Source organism: Balaenoptera acutorostrata, chromosome 6 (genome assembly GCF_949987535.1).
Source record: "Balaenoptera acutorostrata chromosome 6, mBalAcu1.1, whole genome shotgun sequence".
NCBI classification, from domain to species: domain Eukaryota; kingdom Metazoa; phylum Chordata; class Mammalia; order Artiodactyla; family Balaenopteridae; genus Balaenoptera; species Balaenoptera acutorostrata.
The window spans coordinates 31287308-31311977 of NC_080069.1; the positions used below are offsets into that span (position 1 = coordinate 31287308).

Genomic DNA, 24670 nt, shown 5'->3' on the forward strand with positions numbered 1-24670 from the left:
TATATTTTAAAAGGCTTTATGTAAACCTTGTGTCAGAAGATAGCCATTAGTTATGGAAGATGGAGGGCAAAGAGATTATATACGAAAAGTATTTTGAGGGACTATCTTGTGCTTCATTAAAAAAAATGTTCAGGTTAATTATTTGAAGTAATTAGTTAGGAACAAATGAAGAGGAAATCTACAGAAAAAGAAAGCAACCAGAATGATATCCACCAGATAAGATTCTGAATATTCCTTCACTCTGAATTCTTCTTTGTCAGCTAAACTTATTTTCTAGATCACTCCAATTTCCACAGGTGAGCCTTGTTCACATTCAGTATCAAAACTAATGATGACACTTATTATTTTGGTTTCACTCTCCTTTTGGCATCTTTATGTTTCTTCCGACAGTCCTAGAAAAACATAAAACCAAAAGCCTTCGTTAAAAATAGAGGTAAATACTTTCCAAGGTGTTTAGTAACTATAAAGTAAAATTTAGGTTATTCAATGTCAGGGTTGTAGAAGCCATTTTGGAAGTGCTCACTTGGAATGTACAGGGGATATTCAAACTTTTGGCTTTAAGTGTTTACAATGGAAACTGTAATTCAGTCTTTCAAAAGTCTTATGATTTCCTGCTACTTAATAAGCATGGCCAGAACTCGTTCCAGTCACTCAGTGAGGCCACTCTTCAGTCTTCTTACTGCACCATGGGTTGATTGAAGTAAACAACTTAAAACTTCTCTTCCAGCACTATAATTCTGAGCATTTAAGTCATGTTCTCAGTTATCTTAAGTTTCATGCCCTCCTATATATTCTTACACCAGGCAAATATTAACACAAAGATAACACCATATCTTTTAAATTAATATGAAGATACAACTACTCACCATACGCAAGCTGTTTGTTCTGGCCTCCCAAGAATTCCTGCTAATATTACTTCCCACTCCTCTCCAGAATAAGTCAGAACCTAAAAGGGGAAAATAAAGAAGGACAAGACAGCCCATTAATATTAAAACAGACAATATTCTAGTGCTGGCATTATCAAGGTCTTCAATTCTAGTTAAGACCATTTCCCCCCCGCCCCCGGCCAATTTATGCTAATTTTTAAAAATATTTTGTTTTCTTTACAAAATGAAAATGTAGAACTACTAGGATTTTACTGTTTATAAACCATTTACTATTATGTAACTTGGTTTCTGTTTGTGTTAGGCTTAAGAAATGAGTTCATTGGGCCTTCCCTGGTGGCGCAGTGGTTAAGAATCTGCCTGCCAATGCAGCGGACACAGGTTCGAGCCCTGGTCTGGGAAGATCCCACATGCCGCGGAGAAACTAAGCCTGTGCACCACAACTACTAAGCCTGTGCTCTAGAGCCCGTGAGCCACAGCTACTGAGCCCGGATGCTACAACTACTGAAGCCCGCACGCCTACAGCCAGTGCTCTGCAACAAGAGAAGCCACTGCAATGAGAAGCCCGCACACCGCAATGAAGAGTAGCCCCCGCTCACCGCAACTAGAGAGAGCCCACGTACAGCAACAAAGACCCAATGCAGCCAAAAATAAATAAATAAAATAAATATATTTAAAAAAAAAAAAAGAAATGACTTCATCAGCAGCCTCGGAGTTTTCATGTGAACTTTTTTTTCTATTTTTTTTTACTGAAGTATAGTTAATTCACAATGTTGTGTTAGTTTCAAGTGTACAGCAAAGTGATTCAGTTATACATATATATTTTTTTTCAGATTCTTTTCCATTATAGGTTATTACAAGATATTGAGATAGTTCATGTGAACTTTTTAGGGTACTAAAGACTTAGGAGTTTTGTACGTCTAGTATCTCAGTAAGCCCCTGGAACAAAACAAGCCCTTGTTGAGGATAGTGAACAAGTGAGGGAAGTGGCGAGTGGGAGCTTTCAGTTTTCCAGAGCTTTGCAAGTCAACATGCATCTGTCTAACAGAGGGGGCTAAAGGACATGACATTGCAAAGGATCAGAATTTTTCCCAATCAGTTCTTATTTGGACGCATGTTAGTGTATCAGAATGCGCTATGGTGAGAGCTGTACTATTACCTGTTCTATACCATTTCATCAAAAAATTGACTTACCATGAAGTCTCTCATCATTCTTAGAGAAAAAGAAAAATCTAGTGGTCTCTTTCTCAGGTAATGATACTTCTCTGAAGTGAGAGAGAAAGAGAGAATTGGCCACTTAATTTCAATATTTAAGAAATGTTTACACTGTAAGTATAAATGAACTATTCCTTAAATATATATGCTTTGTGTTTTGTTCATTTTTCTTTCCTGAGTTAAAGTGATACCACCCTTTCTCTATTCAACATTCTTCTCTTCTACCTGAAACTCTGGTAACGAAGACTTACTTAAGTACAAGCTCTATCTTCCCTGTGCCGATTGTTGATAGTCTCACCCCACCATTGCTACCCAATTTGCCAGTGTTTCCCATGGGGTAGGAGCCAACGAGCTGAAGCATACTGTTTCCAGATCAGGGACTTCAGTGGCAGGTTTTCTTCCCCATGCACGTCATATCCCCCACCCAGTCTATCCAAATTTCAAAGAAAAGGAAACATGCTCCCAATTACAAAAAGGCTACAGAACTCTCTAAAGGAGCCAAAAAAAAGAAAATTGTCTTGAGAAGCTAAGCTTAGATACTTCTATAACATTTCTAAAGCATGTCTAACTCAGATTTTATGAATTATGAAATAAACCTGGACAGAAACACATTACTTACCCAGGGCTGGGCTTTTTGTCATCTGTTTCTTCAGTAACATCTTCCTCTTCTGAACTGCTGTCTTGGAAACGAGGGTCTCCCTGCCAGGCAATCTTCCCAGGTTTCACTGCCTCAACTCTATAGGTCTCTATATCGTCATGACAATGAAAGATGACAGAATTGTAACCTAACGACCAATTATTTGTGGACACACTAATTTGTTTACTTTCACCATGCACACATATTTCTAAATTTCAAATATCTTAATCATTAATTCAAAATATGTAGTATCTTTTTAGATTTTCAAATATTGAGAGAAGCTATTATCATATTTTTGGGCATTGCTACGGTGATCTGATAAGGAATATAGTAACACTATAAAAACATATACAAACTAAAGGTTTATAAATGAGCAACACAATTTAAAAGAAAAAAAAAATAAGCATGGCACCTGTGCTAGCATGAGAAGCCTGAACTGTAACATGATGCAGTGAAACCAGGTTGCCTTCCTGCTTATTCATAAATGAGAAAAGGAACATATCTTTATATTTTCAATTCCCAAAGCCTCTTTCTAAAACTGCTGAAAAAGCTTCTGCTATAAGATGTGGGTGATCACCTCACAAGTCCTCATAATTTCCTAAGTACACAAAACACATCTCCCAGGTTGCTGAGGTGTCTTAGTACTCATTTCAAGGCCAATTTCTCACACTTGGCTCTCAAAGTTAGAAGAATTAAAGACAGTATCTATATCATATCAACTCTGTTCAACAGTTCAGGGCTGACCTTGGTACTCAAATGGACAACACAGGCAAGAGAATGAAGTAAGCAGAGCAATGATATATTGTGTCTTATTTAGAACAATTTTGGAAAAACTACTAGATTGCTATACCTCCTTTCGGAGCACTACAAAGCTGGCATTTAATACTCACCTGCTAAACACATGGATACTACTTTAACTGCTGATCTTTAAAATAGAGCTTATTGTTAGCTGTGCATGTATTCTCCTGTATAGGTATATCTTGCTTTTTACAATGAACTTCCAGAAAAGCTACACTTCATCTTAAACACTAGGTGAGGAGCAACTTCCTAAGGAATAGGTGTTTTTAACTTTTAGACTATGTAGGACTTCAGAGGTAAACCTCCTGAAATGGAATGCCAAATTGTTTATACTGGTGCTGATACTTTTCTCTAGGTTCTGGCGAATCTCCAAGGATAAAGTTTGAAACAACTGGTGTATTGATGACACAGCTTATTTGTATAGAGCCAGGGTTACCTATTTCTTCCCTTTCCCTACCATATAGCACTGGTTTTCCTGAAGTCATGGCTTCTCCAACTGCATCTAAGATACAAAGCTATTTAAATATATGACTTCTTATACTTCTTCATGACTATTTCTACTCAACATTAGAAGGGATGCTGCACATTATTCTCTGGCTTCCCTTCATATGGCAGCTATCTAGAAGTTTGCTTCCAAATGCAAGAACAATTTCTTACTGTGTTAAACACAGCTCTAGGCACAGTACATTTATGGTCATGTAATGCTGACTATAATACTGTAATACTGTTTATCTAGATGGAAGAAAGAATCCTTTCTTCAGCTAAGGTTAAATCATTACAGTTACAGTAGATTCAATCAATTAAGTTCAAACCGCTTGAAATGAAAACGTTTAAAAAAAAATGTACCTTCCTTTACATTTTTAGTGTATGAATCAAAAAAGGAGAATGTGAACCCGCTGGGCTGTTCATCCCCAGTCATCAGAGCTGTAGGGTCCTGGACTACTTCGGCTTTCTCTCCATCAGAGTCCTCATTCCAAGGTGTGTTGTCTTCCTTTTCAATGGTATCTTTTGTAGATTGGAATATTTGTTTTAAATCCGTAGCAATGTTATAATACATTTCTTTAGATACCTCAGGTAGCTTCTCAGCTTCCTCCCTTTTCTTCTTTCGTTTTGCTTTACTGCATTGACATATATAGAGATATGTGCATCACAAAAAAAGTCAATTTTTGGAAAATTTCCAGAAATCAGGAAAGAAAAACACCTTGGATAACTTTAGTCCCATCCTTTCAACAACCAAGAGGATCTACATATAAAACTCATAAAGGCAGAACCTTAACCAAAAAGCTTTTTATAGACAAAACTATTTCAAACAGCTCCAAGTATTAAACAAGAATCATATTCTCCTATCTCTTATCCTCTGAACTACATTTCAGAAGTCACACCTAAGATATTAGCTATGAGTAAGAAAATCACTTAACTGCAATGGGCCTCAGTATCCTCATTTGTAAAATGAACCATGTTAAACCACATGACTTATAAGACTTTTTCAAATTCTAAAATTCTATGAGTTTTATGACACTGACATTAAAGGATTTAGTCATAATTCTGTTTTAGAAATGCCTTATAAATGTGCTAAATCTAGTCTGTTTGGGAATGAAATTTTTCTATTACCATCAACCTGCTCTATATTTAGGAATATGTTTTTCTTTTTGATCTTAAACCAGAGTTACATGGCAGTCTCCAATATTGAGTTTTTAGCTAGTAAAAGATTAAAATTCTCTTTTCTATTAGAGTCTACTCTATTTACTAGGCCAAATATTCTAACTATATTACCTAAAATAATAATGTCCTAAATGATCATCTTATTGGTGGAGACTATCTTACAGAGAGAAAGTTTTAATGCTTCATTAAACCATTGATTAGAATTTAAGGCAGATACGCCTCCTATGAAACTGAGCTCTATGAAAAATGGTGTTCTTTAGACAGTTCCAAGTGATTATCATTGAACCATGATGTAGTCGTATTAAAAGTGGCCCAAAGGTCCTTTGATACTTCCTTCTTTAAGATGCAGAAGTTAATTCCCCCATCCCTTGAGTGTGGGCTATACTTAATGACCTCTTTTAAGGAACAGAATAAGGCAGATGTGATGGTGTGTGACTACTGAGAGCAGGGTTATAGAATGCACTGTGGCTTTCTCCTTGCTCTCTCCCCTTTCTGGATCACTGGCTTTGGGAGAAGCCAGATCCCATGTTGTGAGGGCACTCAAATAGCCAAAAGGAGAGGTCAATAAGGCAAGGAACTGAGGCTTCCTGCCAACAGCCAAGTGTGTGAACCATCTTGCAAGCAGATTGCAAGCTTTCAGAGACTGCAGCCCTAGGTGACATCTTGACTGCAACCTATTGAAAGCCTCTGAGCTAGAACTACCTGGTGAAGTGCCCCCAAATTCCTGACCCACAGAAACTGGGACCTAATAAAAATTTAGTTTCAAGCTGAGTTTTGGGGCAATTTTTTACATAGCAATACCTAACTGATACATATTTTGGTACCTAGAAGTGGGGTACTGCTATAAAAGCCCAAAATGTAGGAGTGACTTTAGAGCCCAGGCAATAGGTAGAAGTTGGAAGGTCAGTGAGGCGGGTGTTAGCAAAAGCCTGAAGAGCCCTGAAGAAACTGTTAGTAGAAACTACACGGCCATTGAGGCTTCAGGTAAAGAATTGCAGAAAAGTGAGGTAAATGCTATTGGAAAATGGAGGAAAGGAGGTCATTGCTACATAGTGGCAGAAGGTTTAGAAATACTGTCACCTTATATTAACTGGGAAGTATAAAATGTACCTAATGAACGGGTGAACTAGCTAAAGACATGTCCAGGAAACTGTTGAAGATATTTTCTGATTTCTTCTTGCTGCTTACAGTAAAATATGAGCAGAGATAGTGAAACAAAAGGCATAATTTTTTTTATAAGGAGCTAGGACCTCATGGTTTTGAAGACTCCTACTCTCTAGAAGGCAAGTGACATGAAATTTAAGAAACGTCTTCTAAGCAAAGAACAAATCTAAGACTCTCAGGAAAATATGGTGTAAAGCAAGTATTGGTAAAGCTTGGGTCAGATCCAAGCTGCTGCCTATTTATGTACAGACTGCAAGTTAAGAATAATTTTTATAGTTTGAAATGATTGGAAAAATATAAAAAGATGATTTCATAACATATACAAATTATATGAAATGCAAATTTCAGTGTCCTACTAATAGTTTTATTGGAACACAGTCTCCCTTATTTGTTTTATGTATTGTGTATGGCTGCTTTTCTACTACAAAGGCAGAGTGGAGTCACTGCAACAGAGACCATCTGGCCTAATATATTTACTATTGGACTCTGAAGAGAAAACTTGTAGACCAGTCTAAATATAAAATAAAATCCTTTGTTAAGACCCTAAACATAGCTCAGAAACTTCAGTTGTTCAAACAAGAGGGCTTCTGAGGAGTTAAACTCCTTTAAAAGGTATTGACTCTCAGCAGTCTCAGCAGAACCCCACAGTAAAAAAGGCTTATCTTACAGTGATTTGTGGGTGTGACTTTTGTCTAATGGAGTGAACCCCAAGAAGATTCACAGGAAACCCACAAGTATTTTAAGAGAATTATATTAACAGAAACACTACTAGATTGGACTGATAGGTACAGAGACATTTCACAATGAAGAGCCTTTTGGACTCCCACATTTCTACAAGCAAAGCAGGCTGAGAAAATTACTCAGCTGCAAACATGGGCTACCATTCATAAACAAGGAAGGATAAGCCAAAAGGCAGAGACAAGAACCATGGAGCATTATTCCCAGGCTTTCAGTTCTAATCAAAGAACTCCCAACATTTGCCTGCCTAGATTTCAGAACTACTATGGACCAGTGACTCCTTTGTGCCTCCTGTGTTCCTCCAATGAATAGTGTTTACAGTGGTTATCCTATGTTGTCCCACCACTATGTTGGGGGAGGGGCAGACAACTGTCTCTTTAGTTAGCAGGTATTCTGATGAAAAAGAACTGTATTCAAGGTGCTGTACCCAAGAAACCGCAACATATAAGCCTCATCTACACCAAATCTAATTTGGATGACAACATCCTAGATTTTGAACTGACACTATAAAAAGGTGAGACTTCTGGGGAGTCTAGAGCAGGGTTGTGCATATTCTGCATATGGTAGGAATATAAAACAATTTTCGACCAGAGGACAGGTTGTGGTAGTTTAAAATATGTCCACAAATTCCTCAATGCCTCTCTTTTCAGGAATGAGTGCTTAATCTCCCCTTCCCCTATAAAATTATGGGTTGGACTTAGTGACTTATTTCAAGAAAATTGAATAAGGCAGATGTGTCACTGTGTGACTTCTAAGACTATGTCATAAAACATACTGTGGCTTCCTCCTTCTATCTCTCTTTTGGGTCAGTGTTATGAGAACACTTAAGCAGCCTAATGGAGAAGCCAACAAGGTGAGGAACTGGCTAACAGCTATGTGAGTGAGCCACCTTGGAAGTACATCGCGAGGCTTAGTCAGGCCTTCGGAGACTGAAGCCCCAAGCAACGTTTTGACTGCAACCTCTCCAGAGACGACCCAGAATCACATTGCAATGTGGAATCCTACATTGCAGGGAATGTTTATGTTCTACTTTGGTCTGGTATGTGATTCTTTTTAAAAGAAATCTTTAATTTTGGAATAATTTTAGATTTATAGAAAAACTGGAAACAGTGCTCCCAAATAACCTTCACCTAGTTTCCCCTCATGGTAGCATCTTACATAGATATGATACAATTGTCAAAACTAAAAGATTAACACTGGTACACTACTATTAACTAAACACAGACTCTGTTCCCAATTCACCAGTTTCTCTACAAGTGTCTTTTTTGTTCCAGGATCTAATTCAGGATACCACAGTGCCTTTAGTGATTTTAAACAGTAGGAAAATCAAAAAATTAAATCAGGCAAAGTTACTGGTTGCTCCATATATTTGCCATATTTATCAAAATGACAGCATATCTATAAGAAATAGATGCTCCTACCACACTAGAGTAGTGCAGTGGATAGAATGGTTGCCTCCAGAAAGATATGTCCGGGCCCTAATTCCTGGAATGTGTGAATATCTCCTTATTTTGAAAAAAAGGTCTTTGTAATAAAGTTAGGGATTTTGCAATGAAGAGATTATCCAGGCAGACTCTAAATGGAATCACAAGTGTCCTTATAACAGACACAAAGATGAGAGACAAATAGAAATGAGAAGCCCACGTGAAGATGGAGGCAGAGACTGGAATAATATAGTCACAAGCCAAGGAATACCACAGATTGCTGGCAGTCACCTGAAGCTAAGAGAGAGGCATGAAATGGAGTTTTCCCCCCTGAATCTCCAGAGGGAACACAGCTCTTCCAATAATCTGGATTTCAGACTCCTAGCCTCCAGAACTGTGAGAAAAATTTTTGTGGTTTTAAGTCACCAATCTGTTACAGAAGCCACAGGAAACTACTATAAGTAGAAGACACCTACTAGAGAAGGGGCACATATCATCATTTCTATGCATGAGATTCCTTTGTCAAAAGTAAGACTCTCTCAACCACATCAATAATTCCTCTCTTTCCCCCTTCCCTGTTCTTAAACTAAATACAATGGGGACCAATGGATGTGATACTTGTTACTATCTACTTTTCTCACTGTCTGAAATGAGATTAATTCAAATGAGCCTGCTACTAGAAGTAGTAGCTTAATATACCTTTCTTTTGGTTTATCATCTCTTTTTCTTTCGTAAGTGGCATGGTCATGCCTTGTTGGATCGTAACGTATGATGTCCCTATTAAAAAAAAAGAGAGTGATAAGTTGGAAGAGACAATTCAGAACATTAATGCAAAAAACTAATAGCAAATTATAATGCAATACCAAGGCAATTCCACTTTTTGAGCAAGAAAAAGCCACATAATATCAAAGAAGTGTATTAGGAGTTCCTTAGAAGCAATCATATTTTAAATTATCTAGTTGTGACTTGTCCTGGATCTTTAAAAATGTTTAATATTATTTTAAACATACTAAAATATATGGATAAAATGATATGCTATTGGGATTTGCATAAAATATTTCAGTGAGGAAAGTAGGGGGAAGTGAGTAAAGGTGTCAAAGAGAAAACTGGTCACATGTTGGTGATTGTAGAAGCTGGGTGATGGTACACAGGGGTTTCATTACACTAGTCTTTCTAAGTTATATGATGGAAATTTTCCATAGTAAACAGTTACATTTATTAATATTTAAACAGTTTTCCAATTTTTTTACTAATAATAAATACAGAAATCATTTAAGATTAGTTTCTTGAAGTGAATCACTAGGTCAAGGTAAGTATAATTTTAAGGGTCTGATACATGTTGCTAACTGCTCTCCCCAGGAAGTTTAAAATGGCCTCGTTTTATGGCAAAGGAAAAGAGGGCAGAATGGGATGAAACATAAACCATACTTAAATTTCTTAGCAGCTACTGATCCTTTGCTTGTAGAACTGCTTAAGTTGATGTGCAAAACACTCTGCACAACATTCAGGGCTTTCAACTTTTCTGCAGCAAGCTCTTCTTCCTCAGCAGTTTTCTTTTCATTTATTTCTTAGAGGGAAGAGGATAATTAGTAATCTCTTGGCAAACATAACTTGAGAAGTCTCAATAATCAAATATTTATCAAGCACCTAAACATGTGCAAAGCACATTAAGATATGAAGAAGAAAAGTTAAACCTTGTTTTGCTAACCTCCCTATCCCCAAGATCCCCAATGTCATAGTGAATCTAGAAACTGCATGACCAGCAAACAAAATTCCCATTTCTGTTTGTAATTATAAAAATGAAATCTGAATTTAATGGCTTTCAGTGGCAAGTCTAAAAGTTCTTAAGGTAAAGATTGACAAATGTAATAGAGCAAGATACTAATTATAAAACTAAAGTGATTAGAGATTCTTTGATTTTTTAACTTTCTAAAAATTAATCTAAATTACATGTAAATCTAAAAATGAAAGATAGTGAAAGATGCTAATTTTACTGACTATTAATATGATGTTAGTAGACAGTTACTTTAGCCTTTAGATTCAGTAATAAATATTGCAGGAAGAAAGCCTACACACAGGGCACTGTGGAACCCTAGAAGCTTGTTATCCTTAGCTACTAGAAACAGACAAATATCAGAGAACAAAGTTAAACATTTAACAGCTAGTCTGGATTATAGATAGAAATACAAAAGTCTAAGTGAGCCTTAAAGACCTTTTCAAATTACTGCAGGATATAAACAACCAAGTAACAGAAATAAACAGAATAAAATGCTGATTTGAATAAGTTCTCTATAGAGATGACCCAAAAGTGTCTAAGGGTTCAAAAGAGGTAAAGATTATGTTCAATTGGATTAAGAAATGTTTTATAAACCAGGTGGAGTCTAAGGTAGGAAAGACAATGTAGATCCCCTGAGGAGGGAGGAGAGCATGCCAGGCAAGGGAAGAAATAAATACATACGTTGAAATAAGAAAGTGCAAAGAGTTTACATTGCATTAGGTTAAACCATATGAAACGGCTAATATTCAACAATTTTTGACTTTAGAAAATGGTACTTTCAATTTTACCCTAATATTGACCATTAGGAAATAGAACACAATGCTAGAAAGGGCTCAAGGTATTTGTAGACTGGCTGCAAGGTATTTGTAGGCTGCTTACCTGCAGGACAGTCTTTGTGCAACTCACAAAAAATTCAGCCTCAAAAGCTGGGAAGGAAAGAAACAAAAGACAGAGATTCTATGTCTGACTGCCCTAAGAATGGAAGTACCATCAACAGAAACAGAAGGGTCCAGAGCACCTGAGAGAGAGTAAATTCAGTTTGGGATTTGCTGCGTTTTAACACGCGTTCAGGGACGCCTGTGAGAAATATCCATCAGGCATTGAAAAAAGAATAATTGGGAGCTCAGCAGAACAGTCAGGAGAAAAGATGACCCAGATTTGGAAAATATTCATGCACAAAAGAAGGTTAAAGCCACAGGGACTTAAAGAACCTTTACATATCTAAAGGCAAAGGGAAAATTAGGCACAGAGAATTAAGAAGAAAATAAGGAAGTTACAGTGCAATGGAAGCCAAGGGAAAAGAACAGTTCAAGAAGGATGATCAACCGTGACAAATGCTACAGGCAGGCTGAAGAAGCTTGAGAAGGTGCCACTGCATCTGGTGAACCAGTTAGTATGTGCAGGGAATGCATACTAAAGAGTTGTAAAGAGACAGACAAAAGTGGCAGAAGTTAGAAAGTAAACTCTATGTATAGCTTCTAGGCTATTCCCAAGGTTCTGTCCATTCCTGTTTTCAACATGGAATTTTGAGTGAGAAACTCTGAAACATAATTTGCTGTGGATCCTGGAGAACTTACTCTCTGAACACTTGTTTTCAGAAATGTACAATATACACAATAATCACCTGAAAGAATCAAGAGCATCATTTCCAGAGGTTGTATTTTCAATAAAAAGCCAACTGCTTCTAAATTAGGTGCAATTTATTTTTTCATTTCAGGTTTAGAACTGAAAAAAGATGGGAGTGGCAACTTGAAAACTGGCAGGGTTGAAGAAATGGCTTTTTGAACCTATGAGACCTATGTCTGTAGAAAGAGGGAAGAGATAGAAGAAAGGGAAAGTATGAAGATGCGCATAAGAAAGGAAGCTAACAGGAGGTATGAATGAGGAAGATTAAGATGCAGATTACATTAACTCATGAAGAGGAAAAAAGTAAGGACAGAGTAGTTCTGAGATTGGAAAGGAAAGCAGGGAGCTCACTTGAGGTGGCCATCCCAAGTGAGGATGGTAGGAGGTACGAGGTAAGGTCTTTTGCAAAGGATAAGAGTAGAAGATCTTGTAGAGAAAGTCTGGAACCACTGGTGTAGAAAACAGTATAGGAAGTAAGAGCAGAATCAGGATGCTTCTGGTAGCATCACTGCTGTAGATATATTCACATGGGATGAATTTACGTAGAGTGACATTTAATGGTACATTGTTTTTAAAAACCTGCACCCAGCACACACGCTGGAGGGAAGATAAACACTTCCTTTAAGTAAGCCAAGCGTGATGTAACCGTCTTCCACAGCCTCACCAGGACCTGATCTATTGACAGGTAGGGTCCTTGCCTTCTCTCTAATGCCAGGGACAGGATGATGGAAGATGGTATCTTTGGTGGATGCTAACTATTCCTGTCTTTTCTGGCAGCTTCAGGTAATTATAATTTTATAAATAAATTAATATGTACAAACTCAAGAAGTATTGAGTAAGCTAACTATTGGATTACAAGCTCCACAATTCAGTGTCTTGGGGTACAGAGTTTCTCTATGTGTTAAGTGAAGAAGCTAGACTACATGACTTCTCAAGGTCCCCCAGCTCTGACATCAGGACTGTTTGTTTGGACAATAAGGCATTTACCTTCCTGTTCCTCTTCACTATCACTTTCTAGAAATCGGGAGTCCATGCGAAATCTGTCATCAGTGCCAAAGTGAGACTGCAAATCCATAAGCTATAAGACAAAACACAAAGACAACTGACAGCCATATTCCCAAGAAATAACTTATAAACAAGACCTTCCAAGTATACCTCCATGCCATGAAATTCACTACATTAATGTTTGCATAACCTCACCTACCCATGAACCAATCAGAGAGGGTCATGGAGGACTCACTATCAAAATAAACACCTTAACACTGGAGTGTGGGTCAAGGTCTGCCCGCACTAGCATAGATTTAAGGACTATGTCGAAAAATAAGGACATGTTGCAAGTTTTATTATTTTCAGTCTTCACTAACCTTCTGTCCAGCTCTGCCCTCAAACTGAGGTTTAATTCTGAACCTGTTACTGTCATCTTCGGAACCAGATTCCTCATCATCGCTGCTGTCAAAGAGCTTCCCAGAGGCTCCACCCATGGCTTCCTGTTACACAGGTAAAGATAGAAACATTTATTAATAACCAAGACAGTATTTCCTTCATTATGTAATCTTCCTCCTCACATGTATGGAACAACAACCCAGATGCATCTCCCAGGAAAGACTGGATGGTGGTTAGAATGGAAACTTCTGACTCAGTGATATCTACTTGGCCCCTTGGGTCACTAAATCCAGAGGCTCCTAATGCAGCCTGGAATGGGGGGAGTTATTAAATGTGTGAACACCTTCTGCAGGGTTTCAATAATATTGATGTCACTTTGCAGATGATGTGGATAGATTTATGTAGGAGAAAACCTCTAAGGCCCCTGTGGTATCCATGCGTGATGGTCAGGGGAGCCCTGGGTTTCACTATGGCTCCCAGAGGATTTTATGTTGAGCCCAGCAGTTGTGTGCAAGTCTTGGTATGCAACACGCAGAAATGGATCTGCAAAAGTATAGGAATGCCGACATGGACATCCTAAATTTCTTACTTTTACTGGTTCCTCTCCTGGATGGTTTTGCTCCTGAGTGGATGTCTCCTCTGTTTCACTTTCACTGTTGGAACCAAAGATGATGTGCATTGGCTTGTCCTCTGAATAACCATCCTAGAGTGGGCATCAAAAGCATTACCCTTAAGACAACCCCTCATCTCCTTCCCCTAGCAAGTCTATTTCTGACCCTATTTTCTTATATAGTGAATGATGCCATCATCCCAAGATAGAAACTTCTCTTTCTCTCCATTTCCAGTTTATTACCAAGTCCCATCAGTTGGACCTTCTTGCTATTTTAAAAATATATTCCCACTGTCACTGCCTTGGTTCTGGCTCAAGACCTCCCACAGGCTGTCTGTCCCATTTGATTTGTTGTTCTCATCATGTCCTGAACCATCTTTCCCAAACAGAAGTTGGCAAACTTTTTCTGTCAAGGACCAGAGAGTAAATATTTTAGGCTTTGCAAGCCACATATAGTTTTGGTTCTGTATTATTCTTCTTTTTTAAACCCTTTAAAAATGTAGAAACCATTCTTAGCTTGGAGGCTCTTCCAAAATAGGCCATGGGCTAGTGGCTTGTGAGCTCTAGTTTGCCAACTCCTGTTCCAATATATACACAACTAATCTCCATTCCCTTGCTTCAAGTTCTTTAGTCTTTTCACAGCTTTGAGAATAAAGTCCAACCCCTGTAGCCTCTTCACACCTCACCCCTACTTATCTCTCTCATCTCATTTCTCACCATCTTGTACTCTATACATTTAATCACACTGATTGCAAATATTCAGTTTTGTACAAACTATTCCTTTATCTTGGAATGCCTTTCCTCTCTCTTCGTACCCTTTTACCTCTGCCAGACCAATTCCCACTGATGCTTTCACACTAGAATCAGTTCAGCTGAGGAAGCACTGGCTCCCCACCCCCCTCCCCCCCACCACTGCCAACAAATTGGTATGCCTCCAGTGTGCTGTCAGAGCACACAGGCGTACTTCTTTCTCATCCCATGGAACTGAACTGTGACCTTCTGTCCACCACACTGTAAGCCAATACCGACCACCTAACAGTGATCCTCTCTGTAAATCTAGCACTTGCTGTGAAGGCCTGGAATTTCACAGGTAGTTAACAATTGTTGAAAGAATGAATAAAGACTCATTACAGTAAATCTCGGTAAGATATGAATCACTTGGCAAGTGATTTATACGTACATTCAGACATATTAGGACATATCACTTAACTATATCAGTTACAGCTTCTAAAGAGATATCCGGATCTACTAAAGATACAAGGACACAAAACACAAACATTCAGCTCTAAAGGAGCCTGTCTACCTTCGTGGGAAAGAAAGGTTGGACTTGGAAACAAGTTCTTGTTAAATTCCTAGACTGAAAATATACTCACCAAATTTGCCAGAGCATTGTGAACCAACTTCTTTTGTACTTCTTTTGCTTTCTGCCTTGCCTCTAAGGCTGCCAAACGCTTCTGATTATCTTCAGCGTGCTTATCCTTAGCATTAACATCTGATGAACTATTAACAGAAAGTGGGAAGTCAGTTTTGCTTCCCTGAGGGTCTCTCCTGGAGGAGACCTCTGGTGATTTCTCAGGGGCCTTGCGGCTGCACAGATCAAGCCTCTTTTCGGAGCTCTCTCCTGACTTTCCAGTCCTGCGGCAACAGTCTTCATCAAAGCCTCTCCTGGGAGTCTTAGCACCAAGACTCAAAGATTTCTTATCTTTTAGTGGCAACAGACTAGAAATAGGATTTCCATTTCCCTTTTCTGAACTGCTAGGGAATACCACCTTGTGAGCCTGGCTCTCAAAAGCAGACTGTCTCTTTTGAGGCTGAATTTGGTTTGAGTCATTTGCCTTCTTTGCATGTTGGAAAAGAGTCAGTTTACTTGATGGGCCATTAGCGTACAAGGACCATTTTTTCATGGACATGTTCCTGGGATCCTCAAGTTTCAAGGATTTATGATCTTCATTAATATTGTTAGAGGCAACACTCTCTTTCAAGGATTTTTTCACTGATTCCTTTCCATAGAGACAGCCTACTCCCTTGAAAGCCTGGAATTTTGGCTTTAAGGTATTTTCCTTTGGTTCCTGTTTTCCATGCGTGTTCTCTTTTCCTTCTAAAAGGGAAGCCACAATCTCCTCAGGATGAATACACTGTTGGCCTTTGTGGAGGCCACCTGGAGTTCTGTGGCTCTTGGAGGCCCTGTCAGACTTGGCAGTGGTTTTCCGGCCATTGTTCTCAGTATCCTCTTTTGGCGCCTCCTGGTTACTGCCAGCCAACTGTTCCAAATCAGCTAAAGTGAGATTCATATGGAGACAGTTTTTCATCATGGTGTTATACTCCTTATCTCCTTCAGACTCGGTTGATTCTGATACAGAATCAGCATCTTCACTGCTACTGGACTCAATCGGAGATTCACAACTAAGAGGCTTAATTCTGTGACTGAGGGCTATCTCTTTGTTTTTTCTTTTTTGTACTTTAATACAATCAACAGAAAGATCACATTTTTTTCTATTTTTCAAATAAGTTTTCTTGTGCATAGACTTTTCTGTTTGTGAAAATTCTACACTGTTTTTGATCTTATCAGAATTTTTTTTCATTGCAATGATTTCATCTGTATCTCCTGAATCAGAGTCACAATCATTTCCCATAACATTATCTTCACTACTGAGGCAAAAGACATTATTTTTGATGCCTAAACCTGTTGAAGTGTGAAATTTGTGAAAATGTGATTTAAAATCATCTCTTACAACTTCAAAGGGATCATTTTCAGATCCATTTATTGAGGACCATGTAGTTTCCTCTAGGTTTTCCTCTCTTGCAATCATTAGTCTTAATTCATCTTCAGAATCAATATCATCATCAGACATGCTATTTCTCTTTTTGGTAGTTTCTAAGTCAGACATCTGAAAAAATACATTTTTAAGTTTCTGACTATCAGAATCAGGTACACAGGGTGATTTAGGAGTAATGGAATTATGAGGTGTATTTTGTGCAGCCTGTTGTTGTATTAAATGTGTACTCCCCATTATGCTACTAGGTTTTGGTCTCAAAGCCAGAGATGCAGTGGAACCCTCATTCTTCTGCACTTTTATTATCTTCTTGGCAGGGCTGTGAAAGTCAGAGAATTCTCCTCGTCGTTTCTTACTCACAGGATCATTCCCTCCTTCCAATTCCCAAGTGAGGCTGGATATAGGGATAGCATTTGTGAAATCCTCCCCTATTTTCTTTAGGTTGTGGCAGTATTTTGAGGGATCATACTTTATGATGTCACCAACAGTCAAGGAAAAAAACAAAGGCAATAGGTTTTAGAAAAACCTATCAAACTGGTAAAGCAAAAAGAATACTGTTTAATCTTGAGCAAGTCATTGACTCATCTTACCCTCAGTTTCCTATCAAACAAAATAAGGACTTCATTAGGTGACTCAGGGTCTTTGGAACTGACATGTCCATGGCATGTCCAGAGTGAAAACCAAGAACCATCACTATTAATTGGCAGAAATTACTTGGGCTGCATGTGTATATCACAGCAAACCGATTCAGATTATATTCTAGGTACAAGAGGCCACAAGACTTTTCTGTAAATCTGAGAAGTCTATCCACTGAGCTAATACCATAAAGCGGAGTATAGAGAGGAACCCAGAGGGGGCACAGCTAGATACTAAGTGTTGGTATCTCAAACCTGAGACTCAAAGATTCTCAAACTTTTTGGCCATTCCTGTCTTCTCAATGCTGGCTCATCCTAGATCTGATTCTCTTAGCTCAATGACATCCATTTCACATTTTACTCACTCTCTGCATTTTGTAGGTCTTTCTTAGAAGGCTAATAATTCTTTACCAGGTCTTTGTTGCTGACATTGTCCAGAAAGATTCTAGTTAATGTCACTGTGCTGTAGTGACAGCTGGCATTTGCTGATTTCCTAAAACATATGAATAGACAAGTATAAGTTGCTTTAATCTATCACTACTGAAAAGTCCCTTTGTTCATTTAGTAACTACTGAATACATGGACAATTATATGTGAGTTGTGCCAAACAGTGTCTATTGTCTCTTGGCTTTACACTGTCCTTCCAAATCCTCCTCTTTGCTGTCAGTGGTACCCTTGGTCGGAAGCTGGAAGGTGAAGAAGAAAGAAGTATTTCCCTGACTTCAGTGCCACTGGCAGGGACAGCAGAACCAGCAGCTGTGGCCAGGGCTCCAGGGGCCTCAATAGCCGTGAACAGTGAGGACACACCTCTGTTCGAAATACCTGAAATTGCTTCTGCTTCCCATGACACACAGGGTTAGAGCTAAAAGAATACAAAAAACACCCTCTGCCCAGAAGTCCATGACACTAGGAATTCAAGGTCTTAGACAATCTGACCTCATTTCCTCAGGGGAACGGGCATCTGAATTTGCTCATACTGGGTTCCATACTATTTCCCCATCCACCATTCTTCTGCCTGTCTACACATTTCTACCTACTATTTTCCTCTCTCCTAGACTCCTTCCTATCTCTTTTCAATTAATGTGAAACTTATCCCACTTCCTCTAAAGCCTTGTTTAATGATTGTGCTGTGTTCCCTTGTCCTTCTTTAGCTCCTTTGGCAATGGCTTTGAATCCATGTCAAACAAGAAGAATGAGGTATAAATTAGTAAGTCAACGTGCTTCTTTAACAATCATCATTTGTATCACTTGCATAAAACCTCATTACATTCTCTCATTATCCTCTAATTGTTTCATACATGTAGGTAGGTGGGTCTTACCTTACTTAGAAATTGGGAACATAAAAACTGTTACACAAACATCTAAAGATTTACTGACAGAGGCAGTGAAATTCTAAAGGTATGAAGTAAACTTTTGCAAATATCCACATCGTAGTAAACAATAATTTCTCTGAAAGGCCAATTGCTAAGGATATTTTACGTTTATGTTGATTCTTTAGGTGAAGGACAGGTAAGACTCTTCCAAATTTACTCACAACCCAATTCTAAAAGAAAAAAAAAAAAAGAATATATTTACTATACTTGTCACAAATGGAAAAGATTAACCACACTGCATAAATATCACTTAAAAATATTTGAACTCATAGTGGACCACGATTACTGTTGGGTTTAGTTTTCTGATAATGAAACACGAGTGCTCAAAAATGTGTATGAGGAAAGGAAAAAGAAAGAAGGAAAATTGGGGCAGTTATTCATCCCATATAAACCATGTAGGATGCTACACAAATAACAGCCATTAAAAAGGCAAACATGGGACCTGCCTGCACTCCTCACCACCTATGCCCCCTGGGAGACCTGCCTCCACTTGGGTTTTGATTTCTCTTTCTAAAATGGGGGAAAACTGTGCTTTCCCAAGAGTTGTAAATGCATCTGAAGACCATAAAGCACTATCTATGTTAACTGCTTCAAAGCAAGGGAAAAAAGCAATTGCTTTAAAACATGATGCTCATGGTCACCTGGTCTCAGGAATTGGTTCCTGAGCTACTCAGGCTACCAGAGGAGACTCACTTTGTGCCCTGGTACTTCTGTCCCTGGCACAGCTTTCACATGGAAATCCACCACTCCCATCTTTTGTAACAAGTTGGTGTTGCTTGTTGTTGATTTTCCTTTCTTTGCTTTTGCTTCTTTTCTCTCCTGGGCCAATCTGAATCAAACAGAAAATATAAATAAGAGTTAAAATAACCAACCACACTATTAACAATGCTTCTGTTTTGTTTTTTAATACTGTAAAGCTGTTTAACTTTATAGAGATCATTTAGGGTCTCTCAGTTTTTCCCTTTCAACTTATGTACTTTTGGCATTTTATCTATCCTTAATCCTTTCACTCTTCCTTATGAGGAAGAGGTGTCTTTCAGAGCCTAATATGCTAAGTCTTGAATACTTCTACTCTCACAACAAAGAGAATGCAGAACACCAACTCAACCTTCCAATTCAAACTCCGCCACCTTATACAGGCCTGGTCAACTGTGCTGACCAATTCTCATTGGCCTCTTTGCCTCTGGTCTGTCTCTCTTACATTCCAACTTCCAAGATTCATGCTCCCCAGACATAACTGCATAGACACTCCAAGGCAGCAGCACTGTGTGCTCACCTGCTCAGGCCTAGGGTCCCAGTTCCTGCATATAACAGGCAGCAAAGTGCTGCTGAATGAAAATCTCATCACTACCCTGTTCACAGAGGCCCCCAGCTGAAGAACAAAATCAAATCCTCACCTTTGTCACCAGACCACTCCCTCAAAACTTGGTTTAGACCTTATTTTTCCTTGTGCCATTTCTTTGGCCCACAACAATCTTAAAACACTCTTGGTCACTCCATCTGTACATTCCTAAAATATCTCCTATTTTGGAAGCACCCAATCTCATACAATCTTTTCTCCCTAAGAATACTTATAGGATCTTAAAATGCTTTAATAGTTTTTACATTGCCTTGTTCTTAAATCACATGCATAATTAATCTTATGCCTCCCATACAGGGATTTCCTATTATCTTTATGTTTTTGTATGACACTTTCATTAACAGCCTAAAGTCAACTTAAGCAATTTGGTACTGTCTACTAAAATTTTAAATGTGCATAACTATGACATAGCAACTCCTTTTGTTGACATAAACCCCAGAGGGACCATCCTCAAGAGTCTTCTCTTATCAAGAGGAAGTGGAAATGTTCTAAATGTCCATGAGTGGGGGATGACTAACTACACTGTGGCACAGCCATTTTCTAAAATAGTACTAAACAGTCATTACAAGAAGGGGGAAGACCTACATCATCACAAAAGGTTGTGTTTAAAAAGCTGAAATAAGTATATATTTTTATGGGTTAAAATATAGGTATATATGAGCATTACATTATCTTCTTTGGTGGGGTCTGGGGTCACAGGGAGTCACAGTTAAGAAGGATTTTAGCTCTACTTGTAATGCATATATTTGCTAAAACTGTAATAATACATTATTTGATAGCTTCAAATCAATTAAGTGAACATATAAAACCACTTACAATATAAAAAACATTGGGTCAAATCATGTAGAGCAAATCTTACCTGTGCAAAAAACTTTCCTTTGCTAGCTGAACTTGTAGTGTTCCACCTTTCCATTTTGTTTTATTTAAAACAGACATACCTATAAAGCAAAGAATTAGTACCCAAGTACATGGCAATGCAAAAATATATAGAAGCATGTGCTTTTACTAATTAGTTAGTACCAAAAAAAGAAAACCTGCTTACCACAAAGACACAGAGGAAATAGAATAAAGAAAATGAGACCTGGAAGGAGAAGGCTTAAGTCCCATTCTCATCTTGACCACTTATTAGATCCTTACACTCCCTACCTCCCTGTGTAATTGAAAGATTTGAATGAGGCAAATGTGTAAACCATAAAGCAAAATTTGTCATTTGTTTATAAAGTAACGTCAGGAATCTGTGGCAAATGGCTGGTATTTATTTAACATTTCATTGTTATTTCCCACACTAAAACTATAAAACATTAATGTAATTTTCTTAGAGTGAATCAGAGGACACTGGAATCCTGCAGCACCTCACTTTTATTTATCACCTCATACTAATTATCACTGTGAAACTTGCAAACATATTAGCTGCAAGTAACTAAACTGTGTTTAAACTACTGTGCCCTAGTAGTTGATTTTTCTCAACATCTGCTATCAGCTTCCTTAATAATTACCACTAACAGAAATTTCTATAAGGTAGGTACTATGCTAAGTACAAAGGTATTATTCAACTTAATCTTCACAGTAATATTATGAGATAAGCAGTATCTTGGTCATACATCAGATAAGCAAACCGGGTCTTCTAGTTTAAATAAACTGCTAGGTCACACAGCAGAACTGATGTGTTCTTAACTGCAACATATTTGTCATATCTATTTCCTAACTGAACGAATCAATTTTTTGAAAATGAAATTACAAAAGGCCAATGGCCCTCTTTCTCTATTAGCATGATTCCTACTCAGTGTCTTTTGACTTTTCAGTCTCCAAATAATTAGAATGCATTACTACATCAGTGGCAGTATGAATTATCTCCCCCTCTTTATTCATTGAAGGTCACAGGTGGCCCTCAGCTTTACTAAACTTATCGATGGAGATTTCACAATTTCAAGGATATGATCTTATAAGGGCATATTCTAAAATCCTCTCCTAACAGCATTTAATAACAAGAATTAGTTGCCTGAGAAATGAACACACTGGGGAGGTGGGTATTTCATAATATCCAGTGGGATATGTGTAACAGGCAGTTTCTATTAAAGTGTGGTCCCTTGTCCAAAATATTTGAGAATGCCATTTTTGAGCAAACTCACTGGCAATGTGCTACCGTATGTCATTCATTATGGAATGAACCTAAACCTCCTGAATTGTAGGATATGGAAATTCTCTTGATCGTGGTTGTCCCTCAGGATGAGTTAAAGGTGGATGTTTAGATTTAGAACGAAAGTTATTCCAAATTACATGGTGACATGGACTGGTAAATAGTATAGAAAACATTCATTACATTTTTTCAGGTCTGCTTCTGCTACTCTGATGTTGACATATGCAAAGACTTTCTGTGGGTTTCCTAAAAAAAAAAAAAAAAATTTAAATTCTTACCCAGAGAGCAATGTAAAAATTATTAACTTTCTAAATTTAAAAAAGAGCTCTTAGAAACTTACTCTTTCAAAGGAAAACCTTGTTTATTTATCATTGGATACAAAGATTGCATTTTTTTAAAGCATGATTATCTAAATATTCCAAAAGAAAATACGTAAGAGAAAAACGTCAAGTACTCAGTTAAGGAAACACTTTGCATGTTTGTATGTTAGTGATATTCTACTTAATAGGACCCTACTAATTATTAGAATTTTAGCTCTGAAAACTGAAAACTACATGTTTCAGAAATTGGATGTTTGGAAATTCCCTGGCAGTCCAGTGGTTAGGACTCCGCGCTTTCACTGCTGAGGGTCTGGGTTCAATCCCTGGTTGGAGAACTAAGATCCCAGCAAGCCGTGCGGCCAAAAAAAACCCCACAAAAACAAAAACCGGATGTTTGGGAATTTAGAAATTTTTGATTCCAGAAACGTAATTCTGGGCAAGTTCCAGGTCACACATAACACCTCCAGAGCATAGGAGGGGGAGGGATGGGGGGTGGGGGGTTAGTACAACAGTATCATGTAATGAGATACATATCACTTTCAGTGTTCAGGGCTAACATTCATCTCTTGGGTTCCTTTATTTTGTGATACTTGACTTCAGGTATATTTGCCTTTAACTACCCATGAAGAACTATAAATTTACCTTGGTCATCTTTCCGAGTGATGATTTCCACATCAGAAACTTCTCCAAATCTGCTGAACTGATTTTGTAGGTCTGCCTCAGAAATATTCTGGCCAAGGCCACCCACAAAAAGGCGCTTCGTTTCTCTGTTGGCTTTCATCAAGGCTGGGCATACACTCAAGTATTTCCAGTGGAAAAAATAATTATCTACAGAGAAGAGCTCTTTCTCTTAAATCTTCTCAAATCTAAACAAAACAAAACAAACAAAAACCCTCAACTCCTTTCCCTGAACCTTCTATGCCAAACTGGTTGCCTGGAGCTGTGTTTCACTTCCTATTGTATTGCTCCAAATTTTATCTCTGGAGACCCTGTTCAAGGCCTACATCCACATTCTTCATGAATGCATTTTGGAACAGCACCTCTACACACAGACACAGGTACAGGCACATACTTTCCCTCTAAATGACCACAATATTACACTCTACTCCTCCCAATTTTACTTATCCATATTGTTAGGTGTTTTCCCTTTATTCATTCACTTTAACAAACGCTGACAGAAGTGGGATGGGACAGGTTAGCAGACGAAAATATAAAAAGCTCTCAATCCTCAAGCTCCTCAAAGTCACATGAGAAGTAAGCAAATGCTGCAATTGCAATACTATGTCACAACAGAAATATCTACAAAGTGCTGTTCAGGCATAGAAAAAGCAACTGATATAGCGAATACAGACTTTTTAAAAAACACTATGTGCCAGCGTTGTACAAAATAGTTTGCAGGCATCTTTTTTCAGATTAGCAGGAGAGGTTAAGTCACTTTCCCAATGCCATTCAGAATTAGCGGTGAAGCCAAGATTGTAACCCAAATCTAATTTCAGAACCTGTAATTCTTTATACTAGGGAAATTGCTGGATTAGAAGGGACTCAGGAAAACTCTTCCAGAGGTACTGAGATTTGAGGCTTTTCATGAGATCTCTAATTTCGTTTAGCACCCGGCTGGCGCTCAGCTCCCAGACTCCTCCCACGCGCGACCCCCAAACAGCGCCAAAAGCCCTGAGCATCGCTCCTGACCTAGGCGTGAGCCACGGCCTACATCTTCCTGGTAGCTTCCTCCGCCCCCAACCTACCCACCCTAGCCTTCTTCCTCTGAGAAGACTCAAAGACGAGAAGGGAGAAGGTAGGCCAATTGGCCTCGTCACATCCCATGCCACAAACCCACTCCTCACCACTTCGTTTTTTACATCCCGCGCAGTTTAGGGCCGTAACTTCTAGTCACGTGTCCCAACAAGTGTCGCCTCTTTTCCTTCCTACTGGATTTCCAACCCAGCATCCTAAGGTTCCACTACCACGCACAGTTCCCCAGTGCTCTTTATTTCGTTTCCAGGCTTCCGGGCGACCGCGATGCCTCCGTCCCCTGCCTGAACATCCGCGAAAGAACCCAAATTAAAATTCCCTAATTCATACTGAAGATGGTTATCACCTTGTGTTCTCCTGGATATGGTCGGCGGAAGTGAGGGAGGGGAAGAAAAATAAAG

General features: G+C 38.5%; 1 protein-coding gene across 4 annotated transcripts; it reads right to left on the minus strand.

Annotated features, from left to right (window-relative positions):
* Positions 1-24636, minus strand: NOL8 (nucleolar protein 8). Of its 4 annotated transcripts, none has more exons than XM_057547765.1 (17): positions 24616-24636; positions 23160-23383; positions 22381-22443; positions 20920-20998; positions 19394-19529; positions 18800-18870; positions 15292-17167; positions 13898-14011; positions 13290-13412; positions 12913-13003; positions 9951-10089; positions 9222-9299; positions 4381-4652; positions 2719-2845; positions 2079-2149; positions 867-946; positions 1-392 (listed from the first exon to the last, which is right to left on the minus strand). In XM_057547765.1, exons 2-17 carry the CDS (start codon positions 23296-23298, stop codon positions 342-344), a joined length of 3510 nt encoding a protein of 1169 aa, XP_057403748.1. In that variant the 5' UTR covers positions 23299-23383; positions 24616-24636; the 3' UTR covers positions 1-341. The 4 variants fall into 4 exon arrangements, with proteins under 4 accessions (XP_057403748.1, XP_057403744.1, XP_057403745.1 ...); XM_057547761.1 differs by lacking the exon at positions 24616-24636 and adding an exon at positions 24362-24551; XM_057547762.1 differs by lacking the exon at positions 24616-24636 and adding an exon at positions 24267-24551.
* Positions 24637-24670: the final 34 nt, after the last annotated feature.

Excerpts from the sequence above, each read along its gene's own strand:
- NOL8 (XM_057547765.1), bottom strand. The coding sequence starts at position 23,298 with ATGAAAGCCAACAGAGAAACGAAGCGCCTTTTTGTGGGTGGCCTTGGC. Across the intron at positions 10,090-12,912 it reads TAGTGAAGAGGAACAGGAAG|AAATAAATGAAAAGAAAACT; the intron begins GTAAATGCCTTA and ends CTTCCCTCTAAG. Across the intron at positions 947-2,078 it reads GAATGATGAGAGACTTCATG|GTTCTGACTTATTCTGGAGA; the intron begins GTAAGTCAATTT and ends TTCCCCTTTTAG.